The 12,306-nt window shown below is 43.8% G+C and overlaps 1 protein-coding gene across 2 annotated transcripts; it reads right to left on the bottom strand.

The window, feature by feature from the left end:
• Positions 1 to 3,042: 3,042 nt before the first annotated feature.
• ZBTB14 (zinc finger and BTB domain containing 14) lies at positions 3,043 to 12,066 on the bottom strand. Of its 2 annotated transcripts, none has more exons than XM_083748348.1 (3): positions 10,798 to 12,066; positions 8,306 to 8,386; positions 3,043 to 7,173 (listed from the first exon to the last, which is right to left on the bottom strand). In XM_083748348.1, the coding sequence occupies exons 2-3, from the start codon at positions 8,306 to 8,308 to the stop codon at positions 5,830 to 5,832; spliced, it is 1,347 nt and encodes a 448-aa protein (XP_083604474.1). In that variant the 5' UTR covers positions 8,309 to 8,386; positions 10,798 to 12,066; the 3' UTR covers positions 3,043 to 5,829. The 2 variants fall into 2 exon arrangements, with proteins under 2 accessions (XP_083604474.1, XP_083604475.1); XM_083748349.1 differs by having other exon boundaries at positions 11,524 to 11,788.
• Positions 12,067 to 12,306: the final 240 nt, after the last annotated feature.

A 12,306-nucleotide genomic window follows, 5' to 3' on the forward strand; every position in this document is an offset into this window, starting at 1 on the left:
GTCCCATCCCAATGATTCAGGGTTACATTCAAGATATTAAAATCTAATAAATTAAAATAATGCCACCTGGACTCCCTAAATGATAGCACAAATGTCTAAGAATGTAAGACGAGCCCTATTGGCTCAGGTCAAAGGCCCATCTAGCTCATCATCATGTTCTCAGTGGCCAAGCAGATGCTTCTGACAACAAACGGAACATTGCAAAGCAGCACCGTATCTGCTTGTGAATCTCAGCAATTAGTATCCAGAGGCATACTGCCTCCGACATTTAATCTCTTTGTCGCTATCTACCTCAATTCCTATTCTTCAAAAAATTAATCCAGACACAGGGATCTGCACTACTGCTCCCATTTTGAAGACAAGTATTTCATTCTTTCTCTGCAATCTTCTTCTTCTCCTTTAGAACGCTTTTGTCATCCAAAACTCCCAACCACCTCCCAACTGGGCTTCCTGCCACAAATGTCTACAAAGCATTTTGTTGTTGATCTTGATGTTTTAAACAAAGTACTCCTTGAAGGGTTTTGTGTGTGAGAGCATGTCTCAGTTATGGCTTACTTGTATTTCTCTTGCCAAAGTGTACAAAAGATAACGAACAAGGCATGTGTGGGTAACGAAGAGGTCACAACAGTGGCACAACTGTCATTTGACTTTCAACTGAATTTGCTTATGTGGCCAAAAATTCCAGAAGGTGTATGATCTGGTTTTTTCCATGCCATCTCAGGCTGGTTACCTTAACACTAATTTCTGCAGCCTGAGAGTCAGTCCGTTTCTTTTAAAATCACATTTCTAGCCATTAAGGGCATACATTTTTATTCAGGAAAGGAAAAGGCAGGGTTAGGAATGGTGTTTACATCACAGAGATGAGAACACTTGCTCAAAGACCAGTCCAATCAAAATGTACTGAACTATACTAAGAATTGAATTTACTGCGTTGCAGTGTGCCACTTTACCACTTTTTATTTTAAAAAAAACTTAGCCTGCTCCTTTTATCATCAGTCAGGTATTTTTTTTTCTCTTACCACTTACCTCGTCAATAAATGCTTACTCTGTTTCTGAATACCAGAAGGATGGATAGAAAAAACCAAGGGCCAGCCTGCTTCACAAAATGTGGACATAATTGCTTTTCTTCTGTTCTTCCCCACTGTGCCTTTTCCACCTTAAATCTTTCATTTCTTTTCCAGAACATGAGCCTCTAGAAATGTCGCCACCTTTTAAGCATCTGCATTAATGCTGAAATCAACAAGCTTCTGGGTGTAACAACCTACAAATCTTAATAACCTATAAATCGCTACTGTGGTGGAAATATAGCCATGGCCAAATATTGAATGGTCCATGAGAAAGCAATCAAAACTGTAATAATTATAGTGTATCAGTGGGAATGTGACATAAGTCATTATCGTACTGAGGATAAACATTCTCAAAATCCTGAAGCTAGAATGTCTCCTGGTGTTTTGAACAAATAAATATGAATACTAGTAGATCTCATGCTTGCATTAGCATGTTTAAAAGGAGACATGCTTTTAACAGAAATGTACATGTTGGATTGTATGTATATCATTCTTAGTCTTTCTACAAATGATATGCATACAAGGGGCTGCTACCTGCTTGCCAACCCCAGTGTGATGGCCTGGGATTTGGACTCAGAGGCTGAACCTGAGGAATCCCAGCCTGCACAGGAGTTCCTGCCTCCAGAACCAGCTGAGCGGGGCTGGGGCTTGAGCCTGAAGGGTCCTCACCTGTGCTAGATCCTCTGGTGCAGGCACCAGCTGAGTCTGCTCTGGCTCCTGAGGTGATAGAGGACCCACTGCCTGCAGGTGCTCCACTCTCAGCCCTGTCAGGGGAAGATGAGGTTGCCTCTGGGTCCAGTAACCCTCCAGCCTCTCCTGAGCTGCAGAGGCTCAATGAAGTGAGGCAGAGGGACCGAAGTTCCCACAGGAGGAGTGCTCGCCTCCAGGCCAGGAGAAGTGAGTCACCTGTGGCCACCCTATGCCTCGGAGCAGATAAAAGCCAACCAGCCCCAGTCCCAGGTTGCGGGAGCAACACTGTTGATAGCCTGTTCCTGCCTGCACCGTCCTGCTCTCCTGCCAGAGTTCCTGACCTCACCCGACTCCTTGCCTTGGACCCCGCTTCAGCTTTGATGGACAGCCTCCATACCGCACCTTCGACCTCGGACTGGACTTGGACCTTGCTGCACGGTTAACCCTCGGGACCAGCACACCTGCCTAGCCATCAAACCCCTTCACCTGGCCAACCCTTCCTCCCTTTACACATAACCGAAGACATTTTACATTTCACCCATCCCCTTGCCTTGCCTATACCCTCACAGCTCGCTCAAACCTCCACTCCTCCTTACAGCTCACCCCAAAATATCCCATCATCCCCTTTAGGAGCATGCGAGGGACCTTAAGAGAAGGGTTGAGCAGACTGCTCTCTGAAGCAATCCCTGCCGTTCAACACTGCTCCTGATGTTTAACAGAGTAGGGTGCTTCAGAAGTTTGCCAAGCACCTCCCACTCCTCTTAAAGGGCTCGCCTGTGATGCCTGCAACCTGCACAGCTTGCCTGCCTGCTGGTGTCATACTGGAGTTGCCATGAATGTCTACTGGCAGCCAGACAACTGCTGTGTGAAGAGAGCTTTACAGTTCTATTATATGGTAAGATATTATGCTATTTATTTGCATTTTGTTATATAATTATGAGGCATAGCTGGCAAATTGTTGGCGGCTACATGTCTAGTGAGTGCGTTACTTAACAATATGCATGATAGTTTCAGTACTAAAGTCATGTTAATCTGTTTATGTCACCCACAGTAATTCATTTCAAGTACTAAGGCAGACGCTCCAGTCATCATTCACTACTTGTTAAGCACATAAATTGGATCCTTATAGTCATCTCTCTCTGACTTATAAACCAAGAATCTTATAAGCAAATTGGTTTTAGGTTATATAAATTCACTGAAGTTGCATATCAGACGTTCTAAAACCAATATATCGAAAAGTAAAATAAAATAAGAATGCTGTAAAATGTAGACACATTACACCATGTATTCTAAAATATTTGTGTTTTATTTACAAGACAATTTTCAAACAGTTGGCATTTTAAATTTAACTTAAACTTGTCTATTCATTGAATGATTCACAACATTGTAACAAAGATCAATAGTTAGATGCAATTTTATTCTAATACTTAAAAATGTTAGTCTTAATTACTATTTAGAAATGCAATAGGTGACTTGACACACAATAATTTATAAATACATATTCTAATAACTAATTCTAACCCAATGTTATAAACATTTTTTTGTCCAATGTTAATTAAAATTTAACCTTGATAATAGAAGTATGTTAAAAATGTGTGGGGAAATTTCTTTAAAGACTTGAATGGACTTCAGCCTTCTCTTACTGCATGGAAATCCCATCCTACAGTTCATTACAAATGCAATTGTAATCACTGAGACATCTTAAAGCATATCTGAATGGTAAGTTTGTATTTCGAATAAAACTGGTTTATTAATTCAGGGCAGGCAGGCTAAGGAAGTATTGAAATCACTTCACAAGCTTAAAATTTTCTTCTACTCAAAATGATCCCAAGATCATACATTTCCTATCAATTCCCTGAAAGCATCTCGCGCTAGACATCTCTGGAAGAGATAGACAGGACCTGTTCCAAAAAGCTGATGATTTTTTAAAGTGGCGTAACTGAACCTAAGTTCTGACACTAAGCTGCAAACCAAAGCACACTTCATAGCAAATAAGCCTAACTGAACATTAAGCCTAGCTGAACTGAGATTGCTTTCCAAACAGAAATGCTTAGGATTGGGATGTAAATCTCAAACACTAAATATCACAGCTAACTGTAACGCAGCCAAAGGCTACAAATCTATACACACTAGCTAGGGGGTGATCTCCACTGAATTCAGTGGATTTTCGGAGTAAACACACATAGGATTGCACTGCAAGACTAGTGGAATTCTTAGTTACTGAGCAGGGAATATGGTATGAAATCATAACAAAATGCAGCTGTGTAACTCTAAATCCCTTAAGGAATATTGATACGTGTTGTCATTATCTCTATCCTTTCCTAATCATATTCCCATCATCCCAGTTCCTCCAGGTTTCATGAAAAGGCTGCTCAAGTAGGCCTAGTTCTTACCAAAGTGTTGGGCTATACACTTTACAGACTGCAGGTCAAGCTCAAATGAATGCTCCCCATAAGGAAAACTACAATCTTCTGGAGAAGACTAGGCTATAATCTTTCTTCTTGGTGTCTCATTTTCCACTGAAGCAATTTGTATAGAAGAGCATCACTGTGAACTGCAACCCAGTGTGAAGAGGCATAGTCTACTGAAAACTAGGTTGTAGATTCTTTAAAGCTATCCTATAGTAAGCTTCAACCCAATTGCCTGATGTTCTGAACCATTTGCTTCAGATCTTCAAGCTATACCTAATTATCAATCATTTAAGAACAGTAAAAAACCTTGAAAGAAAGCAAGGATTTACTACAGCTGACTGTAGCAGAGCGGCACTGCCTTCCTCTACTGCTTTTCTCTACTTCTTTTCTTCCCTGTAACAATATGCCTTGGCTCCTTTTAACTCTGCACTGGAATAAATCATGCTGATGGAAGAGCAAGATGATGGATCTGTGCATTCTTGGACAATGGCCATGGAGACCAGAAAACCCTGGTGAAGGAACCTGAGTTTGTCAAGTGGTATTTGCACCTTTCCAACTGTAAGCAGCAGTGCAACAGCTGTTCCCTGCCATTTCCATTTTCTTAGGGCTAGGCTCCCTAACAGAATACAATTAAAGGCCTCCTAAAATAAGACAAAGACAACTGCTATTTTTGTCTTGAGCTGAAGACAGGAATAGCAAAGCAAAATGCAGGCACATAGGTAAGGCGGCCCAGGGAGGAAAAACATCTGCAAGACAGAGAGTGGTTCTAATGACCTTGGGATACACCAACTCACCAGCTGAAGAAACAAGATAATTCCCAGTGTTCAGATGCCCACACAGCTACATTAAAAACTTGTAGTGACCATCACAGTGGATTAACAGACAACTGCAAAGAGCTATTATATAAAGACTAAAGTCATACCTTCATGAGTTTTGGTTAGGGGGACAACAATACATTTCTTATTTTAAAATGATTTTTTGCACTCATTGTAATTCATAATTTCAAAGTAAAAAAAACTGTTGTAGCAGACATTATTTATTTAAACTGTTCAAATACTCATTAATAGCCCAATCTTCAGGCCGATGGAACCAAAAGACTTGGAGTGACATACTTACATGGAACAAATTTCCACTGAAATCCATGAGGCTTACTTCCACATTAACAGCTGCAATCCAGTGAATCCCTAATGGGCACACATTTTGGTTCAGCAGGTTTTTTTGTCACTTGTCACCATCCTGAATGGACAATCTCTAAGGTATTTAGAGATTCCCTTGATCACAGGAAGCATACTTATGATTGGGATGCCAAAGCAACTGAAATCAATGGAACATAAATAGTTTAAATTGAAATATTTTAGTGTAATTTCCCTGTGCATTGGAGTGTAAGGCCTTCCATTCCACATGCGTAAAGTTTACTAGACATGCAATGAAACCCAGAGTTTTAAGAAGAGTAAATACTGGCTAGAGTCTGACTGTTTTTTTATTTATGCCTGGACTGTTGACTAAATCAAAGCCTTCTCCCATGTTTAACGTCACTGATAGGGTAGTTCTTTGCTGCAAATTTCAAACTATATTTCTACTCTCAAAATCCCTTTAAAAATACTTTTTCCAATGGTGAGTTATCAGACCAAACATTTTTCAACTTGTGGATTCTTCTGCTTTTAACTACAAGCTATAGTTTCCAGCTGTTGTTCTGCCTCTGCAGCCATAGCTGCTGCCTGTAATTGTTCTGTTTCACTTTGGAGAGCACTGGTTGTGGTTACTTGTTTCCTTTCGCTGTGCATATTGTTTTCATGTCTCTTTAAATCAGATGCTTTGGCAAATGCTTTAGTACAAGAACCACAGACAAAAGGCTTTTCCCCTCTGTGTCTTCTTTCGTGGTCTTTCAGGTGAGACTTGTGCTTGAAAGCTTTGTCGCACATGTGGCAGGCAAATGGCCGTTCGTTACTGTGAACCCTCTCGTGCTTCTTTAGGTCTGGAGCACGAATGAAAGACTTCCCACATACTTCACAGCTATATGGCTTATAGCCTGTGTGGATCTTTAGATGCTCTTTCAAATGGGCTTGGGTGGTAAAGCCTTTAGTGCACATTTCACAAACAAAGGGTCTATCCGCAGTATGAAGTTTTTCATGTTTTCTCAATCGTGCTTCGTCTGAAAATGTTTTGCCACATGCCTGACATGCAATCTGCTCTCTGTGACCATAAAGCAAATATTCAAATTTCATGTCGCCAGCTGCTGTTGTCCATGCTGGCGTCTGTTCATCCTTGACTTCACTAATGCCATCGTTAAATGCTAGAGCTTGAGGAGTTTGAGATCCTAGTTCTTTTGTTTCGGCAGTGTCTATGGACTCTACTTCCTGACCGTAGCAGTTCACTTTTCGAACCTCTTCACTGCCCAGCTCTTTCAGAATTGCCTCCTGAACTCGCAAAGTTGCAGTTGGTGACTTGCCATCTTCTTGACTGGGAGGGGTTCCTTCCATTGTCATATCTGATGGGCTATCATCATGATCTCCAATTTCTTCAACCTCATCGTCTTGGTTATCATTAGATTCACCCATTGATCTGTTTATTTTAAGACAGTACTTATTTTTTGATTGCGAATTGTCTTCCGGACTAGAAACATCACGTTTCTGAGAACAGAGTTTGTCCAAAAATCTAATCCCAAGAATCTGACCAGACGACATCATTAAATTAACGTCTTCTTTTTTAACTGAAATCTTGGCTGTGTACATATAATTTAGCACTTCCTCAAATATATCTGACCGAAGGAAATCAATCTCTATTACTGATGAGCTGTCAACTTCCAGTTTTTTGAAAAGCTTTTTAAAATAGGTACTACAAGCGGCAAGCACACACCTGTGGGCCCTGAATTTCACGTCTTCAACAACAATAGCGATGTCACAAAATTCTCCTTCCAATCGCTGCTCATTTAATGTTTTCAGAAATACAGTTTTGTGATCGTCGTCATTATATTTAATGGTTTCAGACATACTGAGGAAAAACTCCTGCAGAAAAATTATGAAAAGATTTATTTGTAAGCTACTCTGACAAAACAAAAGACATTTTGAGAAATGTAGTATTAGATCTGAACTTTATAACTCAGATTTGCTCAACAACATTTCAAGCAACTAATAACCTTTAAAAATCTCAATACAGTGGTACCTCGGGTTACATACGCTTCAGGTTACAGACTCCGCTAACCTAGAAACAGTACCTCGGGTTAAGAACTTTGCTTCAGGAGAAGAACAGAAATCGTGCTCCAGCAGCATGCTAGCAGCAGGAGGCCCCATTAGCTAAAGTGGTCTGCAGGTTAAGAACAGCTTCAGGTTAAGAATAGACCCCCAGAACGAATGAAGTACTTAACCTGAGGTACCACTGTAGACACAAAGTTGATCTACCTATTATTGTGTAAGCATCACAGGAAAACAACAACAACAGTGCCATTCTTCTCTAAGAAAGTGGGCGAGTGAACTGTGGACCACAGTCATAAATACTTTAGGATTTCCGGCTTGCCTGCAAGTTGTCCACTGGTCTAGATTGAACATCATCTGGGATAATGAAAGGTTGCATCCCAACACATTGCTCAGCAGTGCGGCCAAACATATAAATCCTTCCTTCCAACTATGTTCGGAAGGCAGCAACAACAAATCTGAGTTTGAAGGGCAAGAGCTGAAGCAGGAGGAGTAGAAAGTGCTGAGAACGGGAGAGGAAGACAAAAGGTATGAAGTGAGGGAGAGGAGAGGCAAAGAGGAAATGGCCCTCTTCCCAAATGGTCCTCTTCGCAAATATGCCCCATCATTTCACTGGCAAACTTGTACAGTCATACCTTGGAAGTCGAACGGAATCCGTTCTGGAAGTCCAATCGACTTCCAAAGTGTTCGACTTCCAAAGTGTGCTTCTTATTGGCTGCAGGAAGCTCCTGCAGCCAAACGGTGCCCCGTTAAACATTCGGCTTCCAAAATAACGTTCGAAAACCGTAAGTCACTTCCGGGTTTTGATTGTTCAGGAACCAAAATGTTCGAGAACTAGGTTGTTCAAAAACCAAGGTAAGACTGTATAGGCAATTACCTAATGACTAAAATAATTTACTGAAGCAGAAAATTAAGGAAATGCAAAAAAGAAATATTAAGACTGTACCATGAACAATGAAGGATTTTTTTCTTAATATCTGAACAAAATGTTGATGGTAGGTTAACCTTTATCCTGAGGACCCTGAACCTGAAAGAGAAAACGATGAGGTATCTTTTAAAAGAGTATTATTTTTCTATTATCCCATTTTTCCTTTAAAGAGTTCAGAATGGTCTACCAGGTTGTCCCTTTTATGATGAGTTAGAGGAGGCTGAGAGGACTGGTGAGCTTCATTGCTGAGTAGGGATTTGAACCCAGATCTGACTCTGTAATTTACACCACACTGGCTTCCATGTCTTTATTGCTAGTATAGTATTTCTACATTAAAATCAACACAACTTATTTCTGAAAGCAGAATCTTTGCATACTTGCAAGGACAAAATGCACAACAGATCCTAAGGTTCCATATAATCCTACTCTCTCACAATTTAGGCCACAATTTCCAAGATAGGCCATTCTCCCTGCTGAGGTTCTGATATCAGAGATCAGGCATGTTCAGGGTAGTATAGTTGTAGACTAGGCCCTTCTATGCCTTTAACGTGAACATCAGCAACTACTCACCTATAGGCCTGCAGGATATTTATAAAAACACTAGTAATTTGTATGGTGGAGACTTGGGGCAGAGCAGGAACTGCACACATACGTGTACGTGTGTGTGTGTGTGTGTGTGTGTGTGTGTGTTTGTGTGTAGAGAACAGGAATGTGGCTCATGTACATATGATTCAAAGGGGGGTGGGGAGTTTCAAATTGTTCCAGCTATGGATAACTTTTATTAAGCAAATTATTTTTCCAAGTATATGAAATATTCCACTGTAAAATCTGGTACAGCAGCAACTGTATGGAATTTTGATTTTGTTTATCCTTTGACTTTATTTTTAAGCAATAAGAAGGCCAAGAAATGAAGGGAAACATACAGATGTTTTTATCTCTTAAAGCATAAATCATTGCCTCTCGGGTTTCTGGTTTTTATTTTCATTTGTTCCACTTTTTCTGTTTCAAAAATCCAAGCAAGTTATTCATTTGTATCCGACTCTGGTTGCTCACAGTCATTAGCAAAGGTGTTATGTCTGATGTGTGTCTTGCCTAATACATGTCCTGTACGCTTGCTGGCTTTTATTTCCCTTCCAAATGCAGGTGATGTTTTGCTCAGGCTTCCTCAACCTCAGCCCTTCAGACGTTTTTGGCCTACAACTCCCACAATCCTTATCAGGATCAGGCATGTTCAGGGTAGTATAGTGGTCAGGAATGATGGGAACTGTAGCCTCAAAACATCTGGAGGGCTGAGGTTGAGGAAGCCTGGTTTAGCTTCACAAAAGCAAGTAGTTTAGACTTGTGTGTGAAAAAAGTCTTGTCATGGGCCATGCCAAGAAGGTGGCACCACCTGCCATTGTCAAGCCCACAATGGTTGATATTGCAGGAGGTGCTTCTTTAAATACTTTGGTCCAAAGCCATTTAAGGCTTTGTGCGCTAGTACTAGCACCTTTAATTATTACTATTAACAGACAACCCTAGGAGAGGATAAGCAGGGGATGGGTTGCTCCCCACTAACGGAATGTCCACCCTGATGAGATGCATCTGCTTCCTTCATTATTAACATTCAGCATGCCTTCAAAAACATTCTTGTTCTCCTGATGACTGAACTGTTACTGGAAACTCTTGAGTTTCTGAGTGTTACATTTTCATATACTTTTCATTTTAGGGAATTCAGACAACACCTCTATCTGTTCAGCCCACATGAGAGAGGGTTCTTGGGCAGATGGCTTGGCATATCCATGTGACAAATCAGAGCAGGAGGCAGGACTAGTACAGGTGGCTCTGCAACCCACCCATCAAATTTCTTGAATATATTGGGAGAGGAACCATCTGAGCGTAACTATTGTTAAGCTTGCTAGATTTAAGAAATACAGTATGACATTTTTTTATACAAAAAAAACTGCATGTGGGAATCTTGTTGCAATCAATTAAGATTTTCCCCACGTAAACAGATTTCAGTTTTATTTCCTGAAATGCCTACTCCTACCCTTCAGTAGCCACTCAGCCTTCTCAGAGTAAGCAAATATATTCAATCTAATGGAACTAAAGCAAAACTAATAAAGCAATCCCATAACTGTCTGCTTGCATCCAGTTCAGTAGCTTCGTCTGAAGGTGATCTTAAACTCCTATATCTAGGGATATAGGAGTTTAAGATCACCTTCTAGGGACCTTGGACAAACTACTTTTTGATGTACTAAGTATTTTTGTTATCAAAGATACTTTAAATTTACTCACATAACTTTTTAAATAAAATGTGATGACGTACACTTTTGTGCTTTTAAAGGAAACTAAAATTGAGATAAACCCTAACTGCAGCAATGTTTATTTAAAGAACATGGTTTACTACCATCGCAATAAGCACCATAGACTAGTTTCGTGAATACATCCTCAAACAATCCCCCACCCCACCCGTGCGCCCTAAATCAGATTTGAATTAAAGAGGGCGAAAGCATAATAAACACTCTTACTCGGAAATCAACACCGCGACAACCATTATGAGTCAGTCCCGATTCCTATTTGTTTCGTACTGAACCGATGGCGATTTTTTCCTCTATAGGCGAGCAAGAGCGTGCATTCGCGGCGTGCACGTACTGGAACACAACTCCTCCTCCGGCAAGCAAGCGAGCAGCGCGCGAGTAACCATGGAGCAGACGTGCACGGTGCATACTCGGTGCATGCGTGCTAGTGCCCGTTCGGAGACGATGCCTGTGCCCCCGCTAAGACTGGGCTGCAGCGGAGTGGAGCGCACCCTCGCCTCACACGCGCGGCTCTCCCGTCCTATTCCGCCCGCCACCGAAGAGGCGGAGTCCAGCAAGGCCCGCGCGCAAGGCGCTGCTGGCCCCGCAGCCACCGCTCGCGCTCGCGCTCCCTCGCCCAATGGGGGGCGGCGGAGGACGGAAGGAAGGAAGGCGGGGTGGGGGCGCTGCGGCAATCTCGGGCGCCGAAAGCAACCGCTTCCCACCGGAGAGCGCACTCGGCCGCGGCCGAGAAGGCGGCCCTTTCCTGTCGGGACTGCCCCGAGTGGCGCGAGGCAGCCTAGCAGGCCCGAGCCGGGCGGCGCGCGCGGGAGCAGCTGCTGCAAAAGGGCGGCGCGCGGCGGAGCCTCCCCAGTGCACCTCCCCTCCCCCTCCTCCCGCTCGCCCGGTTCCGCCAGCCTAGGCTCGAGTGCGCGCGCAGATGCCCCTCGCGCTTACCTGCCACGCTCGGCGAAGGGACAGAATATGGGGAGGGGAGGGGAGGAGGAGGGGGGTGGCCGCGGCCGCAGCAGCGCTCCGCTCCGAGTAAAGGGATATTTTGGGGGGGATTGGGGGGGGCATGGGATGTAAGGGGAAATGGCGCGCGTCTCTGACCGTTACCGCCGCTTCCTGCACGAGCATTCAGTGCGCGCGCGCGGCGGCCAGAGGAGGCGCGCCGGAGGCGGGAACGTGCATGCGCGGTGCGAGCAGGGCGCGCCCCCCGCAGGGAGACAGCGAGAGAGAGGAGGGGGCGGGTGCTCCGATGAGGAGGGAGGCCGCTCATTTGCGCAGGTGGCCTGGAGGGGGCAGAACGGGGAGCCCAACCAGCCATTCTGAGGCGGCCTCGGCGGGCTCACGCACACAGGAGGGCCGACGCCGCGCGTCGCCATGGACGGGGCCGCGCCGAGAGTTGAAGCGGCCTCGGGAACCATATTAAAGTGCGTGCGCGCGTGCGCGTCTCTCGCTCCCATTCTTTCCAGAGAGAAGCGTCTTGTCTGCCTGGGCGTGTGAGCGCGCGCGCGCCATTGCTCGCCGGTGTGATGTCAGCGAGCGGTTACGTGGGAGGGCGGCAGTGCCCGCTTTTCCCTTCGCTGAGGGAAGCGTAACAAAGCCGCGGGCTGAAAGCCCCGAGTCTCTCGCGGCTACTGCAGTCGAAATCCTCCCCAACACAAATGCACGGCTGTGCTATCCGGGTCTTTGTGTCTCCCCGCTTCGCCTGCATCTGCCGTTAAATCTGAGGGG

The sequence above is a fragment of the Podarcis gaigeae genome, assembly GCF_964106915.1.
Source record: "Podarcis gaigeae genome assembly, chromosome: 7".
NCBI classification, from domain to species: Eukaryota; Metazoa; Chordata; class Lepidosauria; order Squamata; family Lacertidae; genus Podarcis; species Podarcis gaigeae.